Source organism: Drosophila arizonae, chromosome X (assembly GCF_054131065.1).
Source record: "Drosophila arizonae isolate 15081-1271.41 chromosome X, UAZ_ARI_1.0, whole genome shotgun sequence".
In the NCBI taxonomy this organism is placed as follows: domain Eukaryota; kingdom Metazoa; phylum Arthropoda; class Insecta; order Diptera; family Drosophilidae; genus Drosophila; species Drosophila arizonae.
This window is the reverse complement of record NC_142927.1, coordinates 33,061,620-33,088,313: the sequence shown is the minus strand read 5'-3', so window position 1 is coordinate 33,088,313 and position 26,694 is coordinate 33,061,620. Positions and strand designations below refer to the sequence as shown.

General features: G+C 40.1%; 1 protein-coding gene and 1 long non-coding RNA gene across 3 annotated transcripts in view; one reads left to right on the top strand and one right to left on the bottom strand.

Moving 5' to 3' along the window:
• The window catches only part of LOC149268214 (uncharacterized), a 74,458-nt gene extending 53,388 nt beyond the window's left edge, over window positions 1–21,070 (top strand). The window contains exons 2-3 of one of the 2 annotated variants that reach the window (XM_089475104.1): window positions 20,602–20,778; window positions 20,834–21,070. In XM_089475104.1, the coding sequence (XP_089331230.1) occupies window positions 20,602–20,778; window positions 20,834–20,946 (290 nt within the window). In that variant the 3' untranslated portion in view covers window positions 20,947–21,070. Of the gene's footprint in view, window positions 1–11,416; window positions 11,572–20,601; window positions 20,779–20,833 lie in introns of those variants that run through there. The other variant, XR_016271193.1, reaches the window with a different exon arrangement.
• A 982-nt stretch (window positions 21,071–22,052) lies between these two features.
• Window positions 22,053–22,644, bottom strand: LOC149268213 (uncharacterized). Its single transcript, XR_016271195.1, has 2 exons — window positions 22,274–22,644; window positions 22,053–22,191 (listed from the first exon to the last, which is right to left on the bottom strand). It is a non-coding gene; the product is annotated as an uncharacterized LOC149268213 (long non-coding RNA).
• Between the last annotated feature and the right edge of the window lie 4,050 nt (window positions 22,645–26,694).

The following is a 26,694-nucleotide window of genomic DNA, read 5'->3' as shown; positions in this document are numbered from 1 at the left end:
GGCTGAAATTATACATGAGTCTGGGTATAAAAACCCGGGCCCAGCAGAATAAAGAATCAATACAAAACTAAACACCATCATAGTAAAGTGTATTCGTTCACCCTTCACTTGTACCGAGTGATTTAGAACCAGTCGATTAGAAATTCCGTTAATCCCATGAGAGCCCTTTCGTTACCTCCGAAAAACAATCATAAAAATAAAGTTATTCAACCTTCGTTTCGATATAACAATCCACAAGTCCTGAGTCAAACCAATTTCAACCCGAACTTGTACTATCCACCAAAGCCCAGGTTACCCAAAACTCAGGTTTCATACCAAGACCAATACACCAACAACCGCAACAGTTCCTTAACACACCGCCAAGACCAATAGCCCCAAAACCACAACCAGCTCCATAACCAATGGAAGTCGACTCCTCTATCAGAACTAGGAATATGAATTATATGAACAGGGCAAATAATAACCAGTTTGCTGGGAAAAGACGCTTATCTTCTAGGGCAGAAAACCCATTCAAACATCAGCGACATTTCATATCAATACTGGGGAAACCCAAGTGCAGAACATAGACGATGAAGCTAACGCTTACGCAAATGCATATGCAAATGCATACGCCGCCGAAGCTTATGCCGACGCATACGAGCAGTGAGCAGCAGTGCTGCAGAAGAGCAAGGTATCGCCGAAGCACTATACGAGAACGCAGCAGTGTCAATGAGGAAGTTCAGTACCCGTCCAATGCAAAACGAGGGACGGACGGGTACTGAAATTCCTCATTGATAGTGGCTCCAACCAGAATTACATACAGTCTTCTCTGGTAACCAACGCAAAAGAGAATAATGAAGTTTTTTTCGCTAATTCTATCGGCGGAAAAATAGCCATAACCCATCATATATGTATTTCTGAATCTTTTTAATCTCAACACCCCAATTAGATTTTTCGTGTTGCCTACTCTAAAAACTTTTCATGGTTTTGTAAGCAACGATACAATGAAACAACTCAATGTTCTTATTGAGGTCAGGAATGATATCCTAATAGTAACTGACAAAAATAAAGTCCGTATTAAGCAATTACCTGCACATCAGTTAACAATATAAAGGTCCGAACAAATCATATGTCCGATAGCCAAAAAAAGAATAATAAATCGATTAATTCAAGAAGCTAAGCCGTTATTTGCAGACCCAGATCAAAAACAAGTAAGAAAGCTCTAGTCGAGACTGCTCGACTACGAGATCCCCTGAACCCTTCGAGCAACTGGTATTTCAATAATTATTCGCATATGCACACATACACGCACACACACAGACATACGTACGCACGCATAAACACGCATTGGCTGCAGTGTTGACTTACTATGGGAACTTAATTGTTTAATAACTTTTCTTGTGGATGGATTATCTTCATAAAACTTTCAGATTATGAATATAACATAGATATGAATGTATTTGCCAAAGCAGAAGTCCCTAGTATTTGAAATACTTCTTTTATAAAGGTGAAGGTGAGGGGGTGAATTAGAGGTGGGGGGTAAATTTTGAAAAACATCGAAATTGTATAAAATGCATATAAGCATACATTAAAAATTTGGAGAGTCTAGCTTTAAAGATATAAATTTATTACTGGTTATCGATAATGTTTTAATCGATAACAAAATAACGGAGCAAGTTATCGATATTTAAAGCTAAACTCAATATGAAAAAATTTTCAAGCCTCTAGCTCTTATATCTTTTGAGATCGACGCGTTCAAACATACGGACAGACGGACAGGGCTAAATCAACTCAGCTCGTCGCATACATTTCAACAAAACCATTATACCCTAATTTCCCATTGAAAATGGGTTCAGGGTATAAAAATTACCATTTAGTATGGCTAAAATTTCAATTTCGATGTATTTAAAAATATGAATTAAATAGAAAACTTATTTATGAAAATATAAAAATATTTTGAAACAATTAAAAAAATTAACATCAGTTGCACCGATCGGGATTCGAGCCGCGACTTCTCGATCGAGCGTCTTGCCACTAACACACTACGCCACCTCACTTCTGGAAGCTGCGCTGGCAAAACTCAAATAGATTCACTGCTGCAGCGCCATCTACCAAAACTAAACCAAACTAACAGCTGATGTGATTCAAAGAATGTTCCAGAAGAAGTTTGTATGTACTATGTGTGCACGCGTATACGATGCTGTTGTAGCTGCTGCGCTTGCGTTTGTTAATTGGCCAAATATTTGATGATTTTTAATTAATTTTTGACTGAACGGAATTTAATGAATTTTTCAGCATATGATATATTTCAGAATATCAGAAATTAAAAAAAAAATGAAAAATCATTCACAATTAGCTGTAGTGGCATCTGACTTGAACTTGAATGTTTTTATTCGATAAAAGCATAACGGGATGATTTATCGAATTTTAAAAGCAAACTCGACGTCCGCGCTGTATATACGGTCTTTTTAAAAAAAAATTCAAGTCTCTAGCTCTTATATTTTCGGAAATCGACGCGTTCAAACATACGGACAGACAGACAGACGGACAGGGCTAAATCAACTCAGCTCGTCGCCCTGATCAAGAATATATATACTTTGTGGGGTCTGTCACGCCTCCTTCTACCTGTTACATACTTTTAACAAAACCATTATATATCTGTCTAGCAAGTCCCGGCCAACTTCGTATTCGCGCGGCTTAGTATTGGATGGCTCGGGTAATGAAAGATAGCAAGATAACGAAATCAGTGCGCTCTAAGCACGCAAACGAAATGGTCATGCATGCGCTTTGCGTTTTTTGTCTTACTCTCCCTCTCTCTCTCTCTAACTCTTTCTCTCTCTCTCTCTCTCTCTCTCTGTGGGTTTCAATGCGTGCTTAGAGCGCACTGATTTCATTGTGCTATCCAATACCAAGCCGAGCGAATACGAAGTTGGCCGGGACTTGCTAGACAGATGTTTCGGCGTGGAAAAACGTTGCTCTAAATGTCTAGTCTATGTGTTGTTTGGTCAGTGCTAGTACTCATTCAATGCTGTACAGGAAAAAAGTGTGCTCATATAAAAATTAATGATTCAATAGCCCTTTTGAATGCATCCATGCTGATTGCGCAGTTAACAGCGACAGCGCTTGGGCAGCGGTGCAGTGTGGGCAATGTTATGACAATTTAATAGTTGAATAGTTTCTTTTGTAGATGGATTATCTTTATGAAACTTTCAAAGCGTAATCATACGGCTAAAATGTGTGTACATTCCATAGTACAAGTCCCTAGTACCACTGACCAAAGAACACATAGATGAGACATGTAGAACATACTCAACTTCGTATTTGCTCGGCTCCGTCTCTTATGGCTCGAGCAGTGAAAATACAACACTACAAAGTCAGTTCATTGCCAGCGCTGAAGCGAGACATTACGATGTATCGCCGCTGTCTTATTTTATTTTGTCTTACCCTCTCTTTCTGTTTCTCTATGCTCTCTCACATGTACATACGAATGTATATGTATGTACATATGTGCAGACTCAAGCCAGCAACGCACAAAAATTAAATTTTGTTCGCGACGATCCTATTTTTCCCTTATGAGTGAAGGGAATACCGAACTCTTAAATGTCCTTGTCGTGCTCATGCAAAATGTTTAGATTTTTAATATTAATAGTATAAAGGGTATGAAAGCGCTGGTGCGCATAAATAATAAGTTTTTGCTTACATGCGCTTGTGCCTGTGGAATAATGTGAGTATATACATATGTATGTAAGTATTTGCACAATACGTACATACATAAATCTTGTCGTGTGCCTGCCACGGACTTTTAATTGTCATCGGATTAGCTTTGCTGTGAGAGTGCTGAACGACCTTTTATTATCACTTCCTATTCTACCTATTCTTTAATTATTTGCAATTTACGTTTATTTAAAATGTTAATTTTACCAATCTTATCAGTTTGCCATTTACAATTTTTTCTAATTAAAATTAAAACAAACTGATTAAGAATGAATTTCCTATGCTGAAAACAAGGATAATAAGGGAAAACCATTGATTATCTAAAGATGATTTTGCTGTAGCGTGCATGCAGTACAGAACAATTTTCTCTTTAATGCGAGCGATGTATGGTTTCTTTTCGAAAATTTTCCTAAATGTTTCGAAATGCAGTTTTATCAAATTGTAAAATTGGTCAGAAGAGGCTTTCAATTTAAGATATCTGTTTATATAATGAAAATTTTTATTGAGTATCAAATACTCAGAAGAACAGTGTTTTGCAACAGTTTGTGCAGAAGATACCCAGCAAAATATCGCAATGCATTTTCATTAAAATCATTTTGAATATTGGCAATGGTTGTATCTAATGACAATTCTATTTCTACATCATCATCTAAAGGTTCAATATCTGATGGAGTGCGACATGAATTACATTGTTCATGAAAAACAGATAATTGGGAACCGCTATCTTTTATGATATTGGCTAACATTAAATCTTCATCTGGAATACAATTTCCAGATACAGAAGTTGATGTCAATATTTTCATGGATAGCATTTTAGATATTATTGTATTGAATTCGAATACTGTTGGATTACTATTTGTTCCTCCCCGACATCTAATAAAATAAAATAAATTCTCCAACGGGTCCTGATTTAATTTGGATGTGACAACAAAGAATAAATCAGTGTTGTTATTCCAAATATCTTCCGCCAAAGCAATTACCGATGAGATTGTTATCAGCATCCCATCAATGCAATATCCTTTGTGTGGATAATGCAGATTTTGGAAATAATCACGCATTTCCTGAAGGTACTCATGGACGTTATTATTCTGCCTAAGGGCACATCTATAAGGATTGCTATCAAATATAAAATGACTATTTAAGCAATCAAAAAGATTATTAATTTTATCTATAAATATTGCCGTTGCAACTGCACTGTCTTTGCAATCGGCAAACTCACCTGTTTCGACAAATGTGCGTATCGCAGCAGCTACACTGTGGCTAAAGATTTGTGTTGCTAATTTCACTTTCATTTTTTAAAAAACAATTCGGACTAACATGCTTTAAGGTTAATTTCGGACATAAACGTGTTAAACTCTTGGTCTCAGTTTCATATAATTTTATAATTATTCCCCATGAAACTGTATCTTCTGGTATTGAAATATTCTGCTTTAAAAGAATATTTCGAAGGGATTTAACTAGATGCGGTGCATCAAATATGGCCAAAATTTTTTCACCATTAACCTCAAAGCTATGATTTTTTAAATCAATACCTCATCTATTAAACACTGCTCTATTATTGGATCCTTGATCGCAAACAACGGCTTTGACATTGAGCCCTAATGCTTGCGATAGTCCAATATTTTCTTCAAATTTTTGTTGACTTCAGTATGATTTATGCCACGGGCTGACACCGTATAGCTTAAAACATACTTCTAGTTTTCAAAAAGACCCCTAACAAGAAAAACACAGACTTGCTGTCCTAAAAACTTACTCCTTTTAACACCATCGTCCTCAAATCCCTGTATCTCGTCAAGAGATGAATTGTACTGAAGCCCTCTTTTTACTTTGAGCTCATCGCAAACTAATACGGCATATTTTTCTTTGGCGCTCATTTTCTCAACAATGCCCTGCAAATTTTCTAATAGGTCTGGATTAAATCCAGAAACTAAATTTTTCAAAATCGGCCATCGATTAAAGATTTCTTACAAGGGAGTCTTAAATTGAGCCCATCCCTAAGATAATCATATGTCCTAGCTGAATAAAAATTAATATTTTAGGCAATCGCCCTTTCAGCACTATTATAGACATGATTATTTTTCAAAAGCATTCTACATAATACTTTTGAATTTTCAGAAACATGAGGTAAATTGTTAATTGTCGTGAAGACATTAACATTTTTTTTTACCTTTCTAATTCTATAAGAATGGTTTCTATATCTAGAAACATTTTTTAAAGCTGAATATTTTTTCTGCAAATTAAGGAGCTCTTCCTGTACTCTTTTAAGCTCTACTCCCATATCATAATGTTTTTTCCTATAATAAACCTCATTTTGCTCTCTTTTTAAGCAATTTAAACAAAAAGAAGACCTACCGACGCTCAAATCTTGCCATAATTGATTTCTTGAATTACATTCAAAGCTCAAAAGGTTCGCTACGTTTTCCTCCCCGTCACTTTCATTTTGAACGCTTTGGTGCTGCTGCTCTGTGGCAGACGACTTATCAAACTCATCAGAAACTTTACCTAAACTATTCTTTTGATACTTATAAGGTTCAATATCCTGTTCTTGAATGTCTATTGTATAAATATCATCATTGATGTCAACAATGTTATTTGAATAAAAATCTAGATTGCACAAGTGTAGAGTTGGGACTGCATTGACTCTTAACTTACGTTTACCAATATACTTGCGTTCAAAATGCCTGCTACCAATTTTAGCGCCTTTCCACTTAAAATTATTAGGTAAATTGCAAGCTTTTATCTACTTATTTAAATAAAATTCTTTTGATGGAAACGAAAATAATCTAACGGGAAAATTAACGGAACTTTTTCTATAACTCGCACCACACGCTTCAATTATACATTTCGCGCCATTTCCTTGAGAATATTTTTTTTTATTTACATTTTTCCCACCTGCAATGTATGACACATGCTTCTGCCATAGTTTTAAAAAAAAAACGTATATAAATTTTAGCACGATTAACAATAGAAAACACTGAAGTGATAATAAAAGGTCGTTTAGCACTCCCCTTTGCAGATTTAATTCGAAATCGCTCGCACAATTAAAAGCCCGTGGCAGACACACGCCAATGTTCACGTATTATGAACATACACACTTACAATATTCCTCAGGCAGCAAGAATAGTTTCCCACAGTAACACATAATGGCAAATACATGTAAAACGGGACTGCAACGGACGATTGATGAACATATTGAGAAAGAACTGAGTTTCGCGACGTACACACACTAAAGCCCATACTGTAAATGGGTGTGTGCATGTTCGTCGCGAAAATGTATTCTTTATGTGTACAACTACCTGTGCAAATTGTAAAGCCCGAAATTTACCGCCGATCGACCTTGTGCAGTAAAAGCACATACATACATACATACATACATACATTTGCGTATGTATGTATGGAATGGCAAGATAATTGTCTCTCGATTTAATAGTTTGTAAATTATGTATGGTTTGCATTGTAGAGTGACTGTCAAATGGGCCTTTATGACTTAATATGACATGTGTATTTCATGTCCCATTTGAAGTTTTTATAGCCTGCAACCCGAAATATTCCAAAGCATATATGTACATATGTATGTACCTTCATACATATATACATATGTATACAGGTGAAACATACAATTTTAAAAATAAGCATATGTTCATACATATACAGGTCAAGATGACATGAAAATCATGCAAGTAGAAAAAAATATCAAAAGTATTAGGAAGTGCACTTGTCAGTTTAGTTGTCTAATCAAATATTGCTCTGTATGTTCATACAATTCTAAGTTGAGGTAGGTCACGCCAATGCTCATATCCCATGCATACACACAAAGCATACACATACGCACATGTAAAGGCACATAGGCATACAAATGCTTCTACAAACGATATTCCATAATTGTGAGCATCGCATCTCATGCATACACACAATCAAATGTACATATGTATATACATGTATGTATGTATGTTTGTGAGCACTTCACAAAATCGACCGAATGCAAATGCTGGGCTTTAAAATTACTACAAGCAGCAAGAGTTACGCACACAGGCCACTAATGCTCACACATGTTTCCAGAGACTGCAAGTGTGTGTGTGTGTGCAAGCTCGTCGCGAAAACATTTTCATGAGTATCAACGCTTTCATACCCTTCCCACGAATAACCATACAAACGCTTACATTTTGTTTGCATGAGCGTGACAAACGCTTTTATGATTTAGGTATACCCTTCGTTCAAAAGGAAAGAGCTGGGATCATCGCGAACAAAATTCAATTTTTGTGCGCTGCTAAGTTCGGTGATTTGAGGACCAAAGAGAGAGATAGAGTGAGAGAGAGAGAGTAGGACAAATAGCGCATAGCTTTGCTTTATATGAGAATGGGACCATTTCGTTTCAGCGCTCGCAACGAACTGACTTTGTAGCGTTGTATTTTCACTGCTCGAGCCATAAGAGACGGAGCCGAGCAAATACGAAGTTGAGTAGTACCACTAACCAGAGAACACATAAACGAAATGATTGTGCGTTCGTATTTTTTCGTAGCTCGAACTTAAAAGTAAGGAGCCGAGCGAATCCAAAGCTGTCTGGGCTGTTAAAGCCTCAAAAAAAGCGTGCAAAAAGCTTTCCACTAGTTGTCTAGTCTATGTGTTCTCTGGTTAGTGCTAGTACTTAAAATATGTTTTTCATAAATTGTGGTGAAGGGGGCGTGGTAGCCAAAATCTTTAAATTACAAAATCTTTGTATCCATTAACTTTATCTACAACACAAATTTAAAGTCTGCAGGTCTAAAAGCGCTCAAATTAGGAAAAAATAAGATAAACTTGTAGTACCTATGGTATACACGAGTATGCAGGCCAAATTTCAGCTCTTTAGCTCTTATATCTTCTGAGATCGACGGACTCAAACGGATGGACAGCGGACAAGGCTGTATCGATTAAGCTCGTCGACCTGATCAAGAATATATATACTTTATGGGGTCTGCGATGATTCATTCTGCCTGTTACATACTTAAAAAAAAAAAAAACAAGTAAGAAAGCTCTAGTCGAGACTGCTCGACTACGAGATCCCCTGAACCCTTGGAGCAATAGATATTTCAATAATTTTTCGCGTCTTTCAGCTTACAGAAGAAACACGCACACACACACACACACACAGGCACGTACGCACACACAGGCACACATACACACACACGCATACAGACACACATACACACACACACGCATACACACACAAACGCATACACACTCACACATACACACACACATACACACACACATACACAAACACATACACACACAAGCACCCACGCATAAACACGCATGGGCTGTAGTGTGCGCTTACTATGAGAACTTAATTGCTTAATAACTTTTTTTGTGGACGTACGATCTACATGAAACTTTTAGATTATGATTATAACATGAATATGCATGTAATTGCCAAAGCACAAGTCTCTAGTACTTGAAATACGCTTTTTACAAAAGTGAAGGTGAGGGGGTGAATTTAGAGGTGGGGGGTTAATTTTGACAAAAACCGAAATTGTATAAATTGCATATAAGCATACATTAAAAATTTGGAGACTCTAGCAATAAAGGTGTAGAAGATATAATTTTATAACTGGTTTTCGATAAGGTTTTTTATCGATAAAAAAAGATCGGGATGAGTTATCGAATTTTAATGATAAACTTGATATGCGCGCTGTAATTACGGACATTTTAAAAAAATTTGAAGTCTCTAGCTCTTATATCTTCTGAAATCGACGCGTTCATACATACGGACAGACGGACAGACGGACAGACGGACGGACGGACAGACGGACAGACGGACAGACAGACGGACAGGGCCAAATCAACTCAGCTCGTCGCCCTGATCAAGAATGTATATACTTTGTGGGGTCTGCCACGCCTCCTTCTCCCTGTTACATACATTTCAACAAAACCATTATACCCTGATTTCCCATTGAAAATGGGTTCAGGGTATACAAAATCCGTGGCTTTCGAAATAGCACCACAATCGAAAAGCCTGTTTGACAAAATAAAAGAAAAACAAGTAAAAGTGCTCTAGTCGAAACTGGTCGACTAGAAAATCCCCTGAATCCCGGGGTGATATTCAAAACATGAACTTTTATACACACATGCTGACAAGCTTACGCATCCATCTACTCACTTAGTAGCCCAAGTCCTTTGCACTTGAAACAATTTTTTTTTTTTTTATAATCTGAACCAGTCTCGGCTAGAGCCTTCTTACTTGTTTCTTTTTTTCAAATTTGTATATTCGAAATGTGGCTCAAAAGGAAATCAGATTATTGATTATTGTCGAAAAAACAAATGCGAGGAGCATTTGCATTCGTTTCTTAATCGTGGCTTGACATTTTGTCTTTACTAGGGTTGTATAGGGTTGTGTATTGAACACATTTTTAAATTGTGGATACTGTTCCTTTCCTTATGAATTATAAACAAGTAAGAAAGCTCTAGTCGAGACTGCCCTGAACCCTTGGAGCAATAGATATTTCAATAATTTTTTGCGTCTTTCAGCTTACACAAGAAACACGCACACACACACAGACATACATACACACACACGCATACAGACACAAACGCATACACACACTCACATGCACACACACATACACAAACACATACATACACATACACATGCACACACACATACATACACATACACTCACAAGCCCCCACGCATAAACACGCATGGGCTGCAGTGAGCGCTTACTATGAGAACTTAATTGTTTAATAACTTTTTTTGTGGACGTACGATCTTCATGAAACTTTCAGATTATGGTTAAAACATGGATATGCATGTAATTGCCATAGCACAAGTCTCTAGTATTTGAAATACGCTTTTTACAAAAGTGAGGGTGAGGGGGTGAATTTAGAGGTGGGGGTACATTTTAACAAAAACCGAAATTGTATAAATTGCATATAAGCATACATTAAAAATTTGGAGACTCTAGCAATAAAGGTGTAGAAGATATAATTTTATAACTGGTTTTCGATAAGGTTTTTTATCGATAAAAAAAAGATCGGGATGAGTTATCGATTTTTAATGATAAACTTGATATCCGCGCTGTAATTACGGACATTTTAAAAAAAATTTGAAGTCTCTAGCTCTTATATCTTCTGAAATCGACGCGTTCATACATACGGACAGACGGACAGACAGACAGCTCGTCGCCCTGATCAAGAATATATATACTTTGTGGGGTCTGCCACGCCTCCTTCTCCCTGTTACATACATTTCAACAAAACCATTATACCCTGATTTCCCATTGAAAATGGGTTCAGGGTATAAAAAAGAGTATTTGAAATACAAGAAAGTTGTACAAAAATAGTTATTCAGCAATTAAATCTCCATTTATGTATGTAATTGCAGGGCAAGCATTGTCGATGCGTAAGCTGCGCAGTAAACAGAGCGATTGCATGTGCATATGTACATACATACCTGCATTGGCATGAATGTACATACATATGTATGTATGTAATATATATATACATATGTATGTACATTCATGCCAATGCAGGTACATATGCACATATATTTATATATATGTATATGTAAGAAATACATATATAACCTCTTTCCGCATTTCAGAGTATTGTCGAGTCGATCAGTCTTGACTAGAGTACTAGTATTAGTTATACAACGTCCAATGCGGCAGTATAAATTTATAATAATCCCTTGAGAGCGAAAGTCTTTGGATGGATACCAGCACAAAAATGTAAGTTAATGCAGTCGATATACGAAAGCCGACAATAACAGCAGCAAAATCATCTACCAAGCAAGCAAAGCAATGGTACGGCTTCGTAGAGTAAACATGTCGCGTATTTTTGTGTTGTGCGTAGTTTTATTTTGGTTTAACTATTCAGCATTAGCTATACAAAAAACGGGTGTGTAAATGTGTAAATGAATAATACATATATAAAATATATATATAAAAATATTAAAAAAAAAAAAAAATATATATATATATATATATATATATATATATATATATATATATATATATATATATATATATATATATATATATATATATATGTGCATATTTTTTATATACACTCATGGTCAAATTAATAGGTGTGACCCAAAGATTCTAGCATATTTTAGAATAATTACGGTATGACAAGAAGCATCAAAATTTTCATTTGCAACATTTGAATAAAATTAGATGGGTCGTGGAGTTCACTGCAGTGCTGAAGAGGGTAAAACTTATAAATGCATTGCCTCACTATTGGGACGATCGGAGAACTTCGTTACAAATGCTCTAAGACCAAACAAGTAAGAAAGCTCTAGTCGAGACTGCTCGACTACGAGATCCCCTGAACCCTTGGAGCAATAGATATTTCAATAATTTTTCGCGTCTTTCAGCTTACACAAGAAACACGCACACACACACACGCACGTACGCACACGCAGGCATACATACACACACACGCATACAGACACAAACGCATACACACTCACATACACACCCACATACATACACATACACAAACACATGCACACACAAGCACCCACGCATAAACACGCATGGGCTGCAGTGTGCGCTTACTATGAGAACTTAATTGTTTGATAACTTTTTTTTTTATGGACGTACGATCTTCATGAAACTTTCAGATTATGATTATAACATGGATATGCATGTAATTGCCAAAGCACAAGTCTCTAGTATTTGAAATACGCTTTTTACAAAAGTGAGGGTGAGGGGGTGAATTTAGAGGTGGGGGGCTAATTTTAACAAAAACCGAAATTGTATAAATTGCATGTAAGCATACATTAAAAATTTGGAGACTCTAGCGATAAAGGTGTAGAAGATATAATTTTATAACTGGTTTTCGATAAGGTTTTTTATCGATAAAAAAAGATCGGGATGAGTTATCGATTTTTAATGATAAACTTGATATGCGCGCTGTAATTACGGACATTTAAAAAAATTTGAAGTCTCTAGCTCTTATATCTTCTGAAATCGACGCGTTCATACATACGGACAGACGGACAGACGGACGGACGGACAGACGGACAGACGGACAGACAGACGGACAGGGCCAAATCAACTCAGCTCGTCGCCCTGATCAAGAATATATATACTTTGTGGGGTCTGCCACGCCTCCTTCTGCTTGTTACATACATTTCAACAAAACCATTATACCCTGATTTCCCATTGAAAATGGGTTCAGGGTATAAAAAAGATAAAAAGAAGCTGGGTGCCCGGAGGAAAACTACCGTAAGAGAGGATTCCCGGATAGTCACCTTGGCTCAAAGGGACCCTTTTAAGTCTTCGAGAGCGATTGCCATCGAAATGGGCAATGTTGTATCGGCACGAACTATTTGTCGACGGCTATTAAGCTCGAATCTACCGGGGAGAGTTGTTCGCAGGGTTCCTCTATTGCGTAAATCAAATATTCGGATGAGGCTTAATTTTGCTCAAACTCACAAGGCCTGGTGTGGTTTGTAGAGGGAGAGCATGAATGGAGAAACATTCTCAGAGTAATGAAACAAAAAAAAATGTCTTTGAGAATGACTCAAATATAAATGTTCGAAGACCTAAAGGCAAAGAATTGGATCCTAGATATAGAAAAAAAAGACGGTAAGCACGGAGGAGGCGGCATAATGGTTTGGGACTGCTTTTCATGGCATGGTTTTGAATTGGACCATCGACCATTTTCATAATGGACAGATTCCTGTAAAGGGAACTATTGAGTAGTGCTATGCTACCATATGCCCACGACAACATACCTTTAAAATAGAAATTCTAACAGGATAACGATAGAATAGGACTTCCCAGTAGTTAAGGATTGGTTTCATGAAAATATAATTGAAGTTTATGAGTGGCCAAAGTCAGCCTCCAGATCTCAATCCAATTGAGAACCGTTGGGGACACCTGAAAAGGCAAATTTCCAAGACTACCTGCTTCAATTACACCCAATTATTGGAAAATACTCAGGAGGAATGGAGCACCATTCCTGTGGAAAGGTGTAGAAAGTTAATATCCTCTATGCCCCAAAGAATCAGCAAAGTCATTGCGAATATACAGGGTATTAACCATACTTATCTAAATATATTCTAAATATTCTTCAATATTTCAGAATTTTTATTTTTATACCCTGAACCCATTGAAAATGGGAAATCAGGGTATAATGGTTTTGTTAAAAGTATGTAACAGGCAGAAGGAGGCGTGGCAGACCCCACAAAGTATATATATTCTTGATCAGGGCGACGAGCTGAGTCGATTTGGCCCTGTCCGTCTGTCTGTCCGTCCGTCCGTCCGTCCGTCCGTCCGTCCGTCCGTATGTATGAACGCGTCGATTTCAGAAGATATAAGAGCTAGAGACTTCAAATTTTTTTTAAAATGTCCGTAATTACAGCGCGCATATCAAGTTTATCATTAAAAATCGATAACTCATCCCGATCTTTTTTTATCGATAAAAAACCTTATCGAAAACCAGTTATAAAATTATATCTTCTACACCTTTGTTGCTAGAGTCTCAAAATTTTTAATGTATGCTTATATGCAATTTATACAATTTCGGTTTTTGTTAATATTTACCCCCACCCTTAAATTCACCCCCTCACCCTCACTTTTGTAAAAAGCGTATTTCAAATACTGGCAATTACATGCATATCCATGTTATAATCATAATCTGAAAGTTTCATGAAGATCGTACTTCCACAAAAAAAGTTATTAAGCAATTAAGTTCTCATAGTAAGCGCTCACTGCCGCCCATGCGTGTTTATGCTTGTGTGTGTATATGTATGTAATTGTTTGTGTATGTGTGTGTGTGTATGTGTGTGTATGTATGTGTGTGTATGTATGCCTGTGTGTGCGTGCGTGTGTGTGTGTGTGTGTGTGTGTGTGTGTGTGTGTGTGTGTGTGTGTGTGTGTGTGTGTGTGTGTGCGTGTTTCTTGTGTAAGCTGATAGACGCAAAAAATTATTGAAATAGCTATTACTCCAAGGGTTCAGGGGATCTCGTAGTCGAGTAGTCTCGACTAGAGCTTCCTTACTTGTTATTTTTTGTTAATTTGCTGGGCACACCTATTAATCTGGCCAGCGAAATTTGGAGTTTTTTGTGAAGTATGCCAAAATTATGCTAAAAATTATTATAAAAATTTCACACCTATTAATTTGACCATGAGTGTACATATACAATATACAGTAGAATCCGGTCCATTACGAGTCTGCTTATAGTGTCTGTACGGTTATTGCGACGAAAATTCTGTTCCTTAGACAAACACACATACATATGTATGTATGTACATATATGACCAATAATATACGGTTATAGCGTCTTCCGGGTCAACAGACCGCTCAAGAGAACGTCGCGCTGTTGGACCCCTGCCGGAAGAGCGTGGCAAAATATTTCTCCGCTTTTGGATGCCATTCGATTGGAAATTACCCATACGGATGGATTCCAAAAGATTTTTGAATATAGGGGATTTTTAAGGGTGTCATGACCCATCCAAGTTGGGTAAATTTGCAAACTGAACCAAAACATCGAAATCTTGTAAAAGTTGCACTTTGTGACCAAACTGATGCAAATATAATATACGGATTGTTGATTTCATGGTATCGTTGGAAAGATTGGTTTATTCCCGACAAAATAAAAGAAGAATGATGTTATTCAGTTTTTTAGTTTAGGAGATTGATTCATTCCAGGGAACATCAAAATTTTCCCTCATTATACCCTGAACCCATTTTCAATGGGAAATCAAGGTATAATGGTTTTGTTAAATGTATGAAACAGGCAGAAGGAGGCGTGGCAGACCCCACAAAGTATATATATTCTTGATCAGGGCGATGAGCTGAGTTGATTTGGCCCTGTCCGTCTGTCTGTCCGTCCGTCCGTCCGTCCGTCTGTCCGTATGTATGAACGCGTCTATTTCAGAAGATATAAGAGCTAGAGACTTCAAATTTTTTTTAAATGTCCGTAATTACAGCGCGCATATCAAGTTTATCATTAACAAGTAAAAAAGCTCTAGTCGAGACTGCTCGACTACGAGATCCCCTGAACCCTGAAAGTTTCATGAAACTCGTACGTCCACAAAAAAAGTTATTAAGCAATTAAGTTCTCATAGTAAGCGCTCACTGCCGCCCATGCGTGTTTATGCTTGTGTGTGTATATGTATGTAAATGTTTGTGTATGTCTGTGTGTGTGTGTGTGTGTTTTTTTTTTTTTTATATTCATTTATTGACAAAATTATATAACAAATTACAAGTTGCGTGGTGGCTAGGATAGCGCGCGGTGCTTGCGGGACGGCCGTAAAGCATTGCTTCGCAAGCACTATGCGCTACCTTAGCCTGGGACAGCTCGTCTTCTCAGTCGCTCGACTCTGCGGTGCTCCATCATCACCGTGGCCGCGAAGGTGCTTGTTAGTTCCCAAGCTTCCTCCGATTCCAGCATGGCGTTGACTAAGTTGTCCGCTCTGATGGAGCGGCCCACTGCCTCTTCCAGACGACGCCTCTCCTCCAGGAACCGTCCACATTCGAAAAGAATGTGGTTGGCGTCTTCCACATGCCCTCGCTCGCACCAGGGGCACTCGTCAGATTCCTCGTGGCCAAAGCGCTTCAAATAGCTCCGAAAGCATCCATGACCCGAAAGGATCTGCGTAAGGTAGAAGTTAACCTCGCCATGTTTGCGGTTAACCCATGGTTCAAGCTCCGGGATGAGCTTGTGCGTCCACCGCCCTTTAGCTGAGCTATTCCACCTTCTTTGCCATCGTGCGATGCTGTTCGCCCTGACAGCGTTGAGTCGCGTAGGCCCGTGCGAATTCCGCTCCATGGCTTCGGCGACCAAATACTCCAGTGGCACCATACCGGCTATGACAAGCGCCGCGTCATCGGAGATAGTCCTGAAAGCGCAGCTGACTCTGATTGCGCTCAGCCTGTAGATCGCGCAAATTCCTCGGCTGTAGCTCGGCGTTGCCATCGCTCTTGCCCATATTGGCGCAGCATAGAGGATGACAGACCTAATGACGCTCATTAGAAGGAGACGTCGTTGCTGTTTAGGTCCCCGCGTGTTAAGCATGATTCTCGAGAGAGCTCTACAAGAGTCAGCTGCCTTTTTATGCACATATTCTAAGTGCTCGCGGAAAGTTAATCTTGTGTCTATCATGACACCAAGATATCTTATCGCCCTCTTTGACGCAATGGTGACGCTGCCGATCTTTATATTGGCAGTTTCCACTCTTTTGCGACTGCTGACTAGTACAACTTCGGTCTTGTGTGCCGCAAGCTCGAGCCCAGCTCCTGTCAACCAGCTTCGTATGCGATTGATACTTTCGCTGCACATATCCTCTGTATCTTTGAGCTCCTTTCCTATGGCTACGACAGCTACATCATCAGCAAAGCCAATGGTGTGCGCGCCTGCTGGTAGTTCCAAGCGCAGTACGCCGTCGTACATGATGTTCCATAGGAGAGGCCCCAGCACTGAGCCTTGGGGTACTCCAGCTGACACTGTATGAGTTTGGGGACCCTCACTCGTGTTGTATACCAGTGTTCTTCCACTGAAGTAGCTCTTTATTATCTCTCTTAGATATTTAGGGATATTATATTGTGACAGCGCATTCAGTATCATATCCCAACTAGCTGTGTTGAAGGCATTCCTTACATCCAGGGTCGCGATGATGCAGTATTCCTTCGTCCCGTGCCTCCATCTGGTGCCTTGAATAGCGGAAGTGGCCAGGCCGACAACTTTGTTAAGCGCGTCCGTTGTTGACCGGGCCTTCCGGAATCCAAATTGGTTTGGTGACATGGTGTCTAAGAGACAGATCGGTCTGTACGAAGATGGCTCATCTGGTGGTTTGCCAGCCTTGGGTAGCAATACCAGATTCTGGGCTTTCCATTTTGCCGGGAACGTCTCTTGGATCAGGCATTCGTTAAATAATTCGGCGAACGTACTTGGGTGCAAGGCGAGGGCTAGCTTTAGCGCACGATTTGGGATCCCGTCCGGCCCTGGAGCTGTGTTGGTTCTAAGACCTCGGAGAACTACTGATATTTCTTCCTCTGTAACTAAAACAATTTCAGTGCTCGTTGAGCCCTGATCAGCAGATTCGGACTCAGGGGCGTGAATGGAGATTAAACTTTCTGGAAAGAGTGTTTCCACAATCGATTTAAACTCCAGACGATCCGTAGGCTGCACCTGTCTACCTGCGTATAGTCTTTTAACTACTATCTTATATGCCCTGCCCCAAGGGTCATATTCGGCTGAGTCGCACAACTGTAAAAAACATTCTCTTTTGCTTGCCCGAATGGCCTTTTTCAGCTGTCTTCTAGCTGCCTGGTAAGCTAACTGTTTCTCAAAAAACGTTGACCTACCGCGAGCCCGTTGGTAGCTTCTTCTCGCCTGGATGCATTTGCGACGAATGTCACCTATTTGCGTATTCCACCAATACGTAGGCTCATGTTGTCGCGTGAACTGCTTGCGGCGTAACATGCTGCTATTGCAGGCACTCTGTATTTGGGCTACCATTTGGCATGCTCTGGCCTCAGCATTACCAATTGTACCCAGAGACTGAATGGCCTCTGAAAAGACCGCGGGATCAAAAGTATCTAGCCGATACGACTACCTCCAAAATTACGCCCTGGCAGGTGGCTCACTTATTGTGAACAGAAGTGCCGTATGATCGCTGCCTGTATAGCTATCGCAATGGCTCCATGTTGCTCCCAGAAAGAGGGATGAAGTGACAAAAGTAATGTCGATAACAGACCCGTATCCCGCCCGACTGAAGGTGTACTCATGGCCAGTGTTGAGCAGTGCAACATCTAGTGTCGCGAAGATCTCCAGTAAGATACGACCTCTGCATGCTGGGGGCAAGATAGCAACTGTAAAGCCATAAGCTACCATATCGGCCACGTACGAACCCATTGTATGACTTAACATTCGAAAGTACGTTCGTTGAGTTGCCGCATACCCACAACGCAGCTTTGCCATTAACGTCTGTTGACCATGTCCTAGGGCAGCTGGTTCTACAGTGGTGAGGCTCACTGAGAAAAGCTACATCTATACATTTTTCCCTAATGGTCTGCTCTAGAAGATCTTGGGCAGCAACATAATGATTTAAGTTAAGTTGCAAAAACCTTAGCATTTCATTTTACGAGCAGCTTCACGGTAAGATGGGCACTTGAAGCTGCCTGCTGAATGGTCCGTCTGCTATTCACCTTTCCGGATGCAGAGGCTGCGTTTTGGTGGCTTGGTGCATGCTTTGGCACTGTGACCCATCTCTCCACACCTGAAACAGGCGCCCTCTAAGTCACAGTCGCTGCCGCAGTTTGTGTGTATATGTATGTAATTGTTTGTGTGGGTGTGTGTATGTATGCCTGTGTGTGTGTGCGTGCGTGAGTGTGTGTGTGTGTGTGTATGTGTTCGTGTTTCTTGTTTCTTGTGTAAGCTGAAAGACGCGAAAAATTATTGAAATAGCTATTACTCCAAGGGTTCAGGGGATCTCGTAGTCGAGTAGTCTCGACTAGAGCTTTCTTACTTTTTTTTTTTTTACCTTTTGTAGATTGAATTTATTCTAAATGATGCAACATTCTAACTAAACTTTTTTTTCAAATTATGTACTGTTTATTTGTTTAAATAATTATATTTACTGTAAATAATTGAAATAAAATTATTTTCAACAAAAATATTTAAGTTTTTCACACAAATGCATGCATTTTTGGTATAAAGTCACATTTTTTATCTTTGAGGTAAAACTGTGAAGCCACCTGTAATCGCATCACCTTGTGCTTAGATTAATTTTAAACAACATCCCATTTTCAATGGGAAATCAGGGTATAATGGTTTTGTTGAAATGTATGTAACAGGGAGAAGGAGGCGTGGCAGACCCCACAAAGTATATATATTCTTGTTCAGGGCGACGAGCTGAGTTGATTTGGCCCTGTCCGTCTGTCTGTCCGTCTGTCCGTATGTATGAACGCGTCGATTTCAGAAGATATAAGAGCTAGAGACTTTTTTTTTAAAATGTCCGTAATTACAGCGCGCATATCAAGTTTATCATTAAAAATCGATAACTCATCCCGATCTTTTTTTATCGATAAAAAACCTTATCGAAAACCAGTTATAAAATTATATCTTCTACACCTTTATTGCTAGAGTCTCCAAATTTTAAATGTATGCTTATATGCAATTTATACAATTTCGGTTTTTGTTAAAATTTACCCCCCACCCTTAAATTCACCCCCTCACCCTCACTTTTGTAAAAAGCGTATTTCAAAGACTAGAGACTTGTGCTTTGGCAATTACATGCATATCCATGTTTTAATCATAATCTAAAAGTTTCATGAAGATCGTACGTCCACAAAAAAAGTTATTAAGCAATTAAGTTCTCATAGTAAGCGCTCACTGCAGCCCATGCGTGTTTATGCATGGGGGCTTGTGAGTGTATGTGCTTGTGTATGTGTGTGTGCATGTGTATGTGTATGTATGTGTTTGTGTATGTGTGTGTGCATGTGAGTGTGTGTATGCGTTTGTGTCTATGCGTGTGTGTGTATGTATGCCTGTGTGTGTGTGTGTGTGTGCGTGTTTCTTGTGTAAGCTGAAAGACGCGAATAATTATTGAAATATCTATTGCTCCAAGGGTTCAGGGGATCTCGTAGTCGAGCAGTCTCGACTAGAGCTTTCTTACTTGTTTTTTAATATATTGTTTGGTTCCAAAGTAATGATTTTTGTAACGCAAAATGAGCAAAGGTCCAACTGTGCGTCGTTATAACCGAATTCTACTGTATAATGTGTGTATAAACAGTTTGAGTTTATAAATTCATAGTAAAATGTTTAAAAGTTTTTCACTTAACATTATTATTTATAATATATATAATATAATATATTTGTATCCTACTATATAATACTTTTATATCCTACAATTACCGCTTATTTATATTATTTAAATCCTCTAACACTTTTAACAACACTTTTTTCAGTACGTGAATATTGGGGTCATCAAATGGGTATTGAAGGCTTAGGACCGACTGGACTGCAATTACATTTAGGATATCCTGCTATCGGAACATTTCTGAACTGTCCACTGTGTGACTCTTCCGTCTACACCTACTGCTCGAACAAGGTGGAACATGATGCTTGCTGTTGTATTGTTCCAGGTGAGTGTCTATTTTGTGGCAAAGCACAAACCATTTAAATATATTTTATCCGCAGGACATCAGTTGCATCCCACTCAATGCACAATCTACAACTGCTCACTTTTGTACGCGAAGTCCTGCTATGAACATGCCCTGATTAAGAATTGCTGTTGTGAAAATCGATACTAGATACATATTAGACATCTGCATGGATGCATTCAAAAGGCCTATTGAATCATTCATTTTTAAATGAGCACACTTTTTTTCCTGTACAGCATTACATGAGTACTAGTAAAAGTTGTACAGCCCTGTATATGAACAGTTTATGTTATCACTCAATTTCATGCTGTACAGTACTAAATGAGTACAGTAAAAAATACTGTACAGTGCTTTCACTGTACACTACTTTGGTGTGCAGTATACTTACTGTACAGTAAGTTATTATTATTTTTATTATATTTATTTTTAATGAAGGGGGGCGTACAAAAATCAGAATGTTATATGCAAGAAAAAGATGGCCAATATTTTAATTGTTACAAATTTACACACATGCATATACATGCATCTACACGCATGTAAATCACGCGCTCTGCTGCAATATTATTGCGTTGCATCATTTTTATTAGTAGGCTTAGCAGAGCAGTTCAAAATATCTTTACAGTTGTTCTCAATCACATTTACTATACTCATATTGAAGTTTGGTGTACAACGTGTGGGAAAGAGACAAAAAAAATGTACTCATTGGAAAAGAGTACAGCTTTTACTGTCAGTCATTCTAAGTGAGTACAGTAAAATGTTGTACAGATTTGTTTTTGACAGTTGAATATACTGTACAGCAAGGAATGAGTACAGTATTTTTGAGAACATTTTACTACTGTACAGTACTATGGTTTTAGAAATGAATACATTCATGCAGACCTCTAATACATATGTACATACATATGCTACGCAGAATTTTCAACATTTATGTACTAAATTATTTATAAAGTTTTTAAAATAAAAACATCTATGAAAGGTGTACTCGAAACAGCTTGACTTGAAGATCCACTATATCCGTGGAGGAACTGATATTTTAATAATTATCTGCTTCTTATCTGCTTACTCACGAGACAAATAATGCACATACACACATATGTACATATGTATGTACATATATACACTCGTACACAGAAAAAAAGATTAAAATGTCTAGTAGTGTTTTAAATAAATGCAAAAAGCATTAAACTCCGTTAAGTCAATCGACGTAAAAAAATAATAAAATATTTGGCCCATTAACAAAGCTTGATGATCGTGTGTCAATTTTCGAATAAAAATATAATTAGAGAAACACATGCACAGACACACACACACACACAGTACGGCTGCGTTTTCGTGGAGTACGGTCGACGTCATCGTGATCCATCGTGGACAATAGCTTGATTTGTGTTTTTCCCTCTGAAAGTGGAAAGAACTGTAGACAACGTGGTTACTGTGGGCGCGACGCACCCAGCGACGGCAAAAACTATCAGAGACTTACTTCGCGGCGGTCTCGCGGAGTACCCCAGTGGTACAATCCGGTGGTGCAAGAGAGGGGGGCAATAGCGTCACTGTTTTTGATGTCAGGGCTTTCCTCTTTCCCTTTCTTTTTTTAAGCGCGAACAGATTTGTCGCATTAGGCGTCACATTTGTGCAAATAATAAAAAATCAGGTGCATTCACTCTAACAGCTGTTAGTAGTGCTGGAAATTGCAGCGGACAATCAGCTGCCTACTAACTTTGGTGAGTTGCTAAGTCTCAGCAAAGACAGCAACCTAGCTGCTGGTGTGAGGTAGCAGGTATTAAAAGTAGTGCATACTTTCGGGCTCTCGCTGTAGTTAAGTTGAGTTTAAGTTACTGCGGTCTCTAAATTCAAATTATATTAGTAGGCAGCGCCCACTACAGGCTACACGCCGTGGTAGTCGGAGCAATATGGAGGCCATGATGGAAGAGGAGCAGCAAGCTTTCGCGCGCCGTTCTTCGTTGCAGCGATCGCCGCAGCAACAACAGAGGGCGTTGCCGCATCCGTCGACTTGTAATCAGTCTCCAGTGGCTGAGTGCCAGGCACCCAAGTCTTTAAAAGAAGTGTTAGCTCAAATAGGAATTACGCTAGAGGGTTTGTCTGCCCTATTTGGGGGGCAGCGGCATATAAATGCACTAATGAGAGAGGAGCTGGCTAGGCTGGTCAGTCTCCACAAGACGGCCGAAGCGGTCGAGGGAAGTTGCCACTGAGCAGAGAAAAGCTCCTTCGAAAAAGCCGAGGCACAATAAAAGCGCAGCAAATCAATAGAGCCAATTGCTCTACGGGCTGCAGCCGATAAAACCAACCAGGCAGCTCGACAGACGAGTTCGAACAGCTGGACGGTTGTTAAGGGACGCAAGCCGCTGCAAAAACGTTCCAGAAATGACGCCATCGCGGTTTCAGGTGTAGGTGGTTGCAGCTATGCGGACATGCTTCGCGTAGTCAAGAGCGACCCAAATTTAAAGCATCTGAGCGGCGACGTCCAAGGTATTAGGAAGACAGCTAAGGGGGACCTTTTGTTGCCACTTAGTAGGAAGCCGGAGCATAGCGCTGAGGCTCTGCACGAAGCTGTAGGCAAAGCCTTGGGTGACCGAGCGGTAGTTAAAACACTTACCGAATCGGCTCAAATTGAGATTCGCGACCTAGATGAGTTAGCAAGCAAAGAGGAGATCTTGGAGGCGATTAGGGTGGAGTTGAAGGATAGCTCACTCCCCATTGAGGCTATCAAATCGCTTCGGCCAGCTTTTGGTGGACAGCAAAGAGCTACGGTTGCTCTTCCAATTGGGAAAGCCAAAACTCTGCTCGAGCTGTCCAAAATTAGAATAGGATGGGTAGTATGCCGTATCCGAGCCGTGGAACAGCCTAAACGCTGTTTCAAGTGCCTCGATTACGGTCATATGGCAGCAAACTGTCGCAGCGACTGTGACCTAAAGGGCGCCTGTTTCAGGTGTGGAGAGATGGGTCATAGTGCAAAAGCATGCACCATCACCGGAAAGGTGCAAAGCAGACGGACCATTCAGAAGGCAGCTTCAAGTGCCCATCCTACCGTGAAGCTGCTCGTAAAATGAAATGTTAAGGTTCCTTCAGCTTAACTTAAATCATTGTGTTGCTGCCCAAGATCTTCTAGAGCAGACCATAAGGTAAAAATGTATAGACGTAGCATTTCTCAATGAGCCTCACCACTGTAGAACCCGCTGCCCTAGGACATGGTCAACAGACGTTAATGGCAAAGCTGCGTTGTGGGTATGCGACAACTCAACGAACGTACTTTCGAATGTTAAGTCATTCAATGGGTTCGTACGCGGCCGATATGGTAACTTATGGCTTTACAGTTGCTATCTGGCCCCCAACATGCAGCTCAGTGAATTCACCACGGTGCTCGACGAGCTTGCCGAGGATGCTAGGGGTTAGAAGGCCATTATAGCTGGAGATTTTAACTCCTGGGCGTTAGAATGGGGTAGCCTCACAACAAATGCCAGGGGTCGTATCCTACTGGAGATCTTCGCGACACTAGTTGTTGCACTGCTCAACACTGGCCACCAGTACACCTTCAGTCGGGCGGGACATGGATCTGTTATCGACATTACTTTTGTCACTTCATCCCTCTTTCGGGGAGCAACAGTGAGCCATTGCGATAGCTATATGGGCAGCGATCATACGGCACTTCTATTCACAATAAGTGAGCCACATGCATTCAACCTTGTGGAGGGATTCGTATCGGTTAGATACTTTTGATCCCGCGGTCTTTTCAGAGGCCATTCAGTCTCTGGGCACAATTGGTAATGCTGAGGCCAGAGCATGCCAAATGGTGGCCCAAATACAGAGTGCCTGCAGTAGCAGCATGTTACGCCGCAAGCAGTTCACGCGACAACAAGGGCCTACGTATTGGTGGAATGCACAAATAGGTGACATTCGTCGCAAATTCATCCAGGTGAGAAGAAGCTACCAACGGGCTCGCGGTAGGTCAACGTTTTTTGAGAAACAATTAGCTTACCAGGCAGCTAGAAGACAGCTGAAGAGGGCCATTCGGGCAAGCAAAAGAGAATGCTTGTTAGAGTTGTGCGACTCAGCCGAATATGACCCTTGGGGCAGGGCATATAAGATAGTAGTTAAAAGACTATACGCAGGTAGACAGGTGCAGCCTACGGATCATCTGGAGCTTAAATCGATTGTGGAAACGCTCTTTCCAGAAAGTTTAAGCTCCATTCACGCCCCCGGGTCCGAGTCTGCTGATTGATTGCTGACTGAAATTGTTTTAGTCACAGAGGAAGAAATCATAGTAACTCTCCAGGGTCTTAGAACCAACACAGCTCCAGGGCCGGACGGGATCCCATCGTGCGCTAAAGCTAGCCCTCGTCTTACATCCTAGTACGTTTGCTGAATTATTCAACGAATGTCTAATTCAAGAGACGTTCCCGGCAAAATGGAAAGCCCAGAACCTGGTGTTGCTACCCAAGGCTGGCAAACCACCAGATGAGCCATCTTCATACAGACCGATCTGTCTCTTAGACACCATGGGAAAGGTGTTTGAGAAATTGATCTGCTCTAGACTGGAGACTGCGATTACTAGCGCCGGAGGCCTGTCACCAAATCAATTTGGATTCCGGAAGGCCCGGTCAACAACGGATGCGCTAAAAAAAGTTGTTGGTCTGGCCACTTCCGCCATCCATGGCACAAGATGGAAGCATGGGACGAAGCAATATTGAATTATTGCGACCCTGGACGTAAGGAATGCCTTCAACACAGCTAGTTGGGATATGATACTGAATGCGCTGTCACAATATAATATCCCTAAATATCTTAAAGAAACAATAAAGAGTTACTTCAGAGGAAGAACACTGGTATACAATACGAGTGAGGGTCCCCAAACTCATACAGTGTCAGCTGGAGTACCCCAAGGCTCTGTGCTGGGCCCTCTCCTATGGAATATCATGTACGACGGCGTACTGCGCTTGGAACTACCAGCAAGTGCGCACACCATTGGCTTTGCTGATGATGTAGCTATCGTAGCCATAGGAAAGGAGCTTAAAGATGCAGAGGATATGTGAAGCGAAGGTATCAATCGCATACGAAGCTGGTTGACTGGAGCTGGGCTCGAGCTAGCGGCACACAAAACTGAAGTTGTCCTAGTCAGCAGTCGCAAAAGAGTGGAAACTGCCAATATAAAGATCGGCAGCGTCACCATTACGTCAAAGAGGGCGATAAAGTATCTTGGTGGAGCCAGTGGTGGAGCCAGTGGGCCACTCCATTAGAGCGGACAACATTGTCAACGCCATGCTGGAATCGGAGGAAGCTTGGTAACTAACAAGCACCTTCGCGGCCACAGTGATGATGGAGCTGCGCAGAGTCGAGCGAATGAGAAGACGAGCTGTCCCAGGCTAAGGTAGCGCACAGTGCTTGCGAAGCAATGCTTTACGGCCGTCCCGCAAGCATCGCGCACTATCCTAGCTATCACGCAACTTGCAACTTGTATTATAAAGATTGTCAATAAACGAATATAAAACACACACACACACAGACACACACACACACACACAGAGGCTCGAGCTTGTGGCGCACAAGACGGAAGTCGTCCTAGTAAGCAGTCGCAAAAAATTGGAGACTGCCAATATAAGGATAGGCAGCGTCAGCATCGTTTTCAGAAGATATAAGAGCTGGAGACCTCAATTTTTGTTAAATGTCGCGCGGATATCGAGTTTATCACCAAAAATTGATAACTCATTCCGTTATTTTTTATCGATAAAAACTTTATCGAAAATCAGTTATAAAATTATATAACATCTTTTCTTCAATTAAAGCCCAAAATCGTTCTCACAAACAATTCTAAGTTGTGGTAGGCACATGCCAATTTTCATGTCCCCTGCATAGAACAAACACATACACACACGCACATGTAAAGGC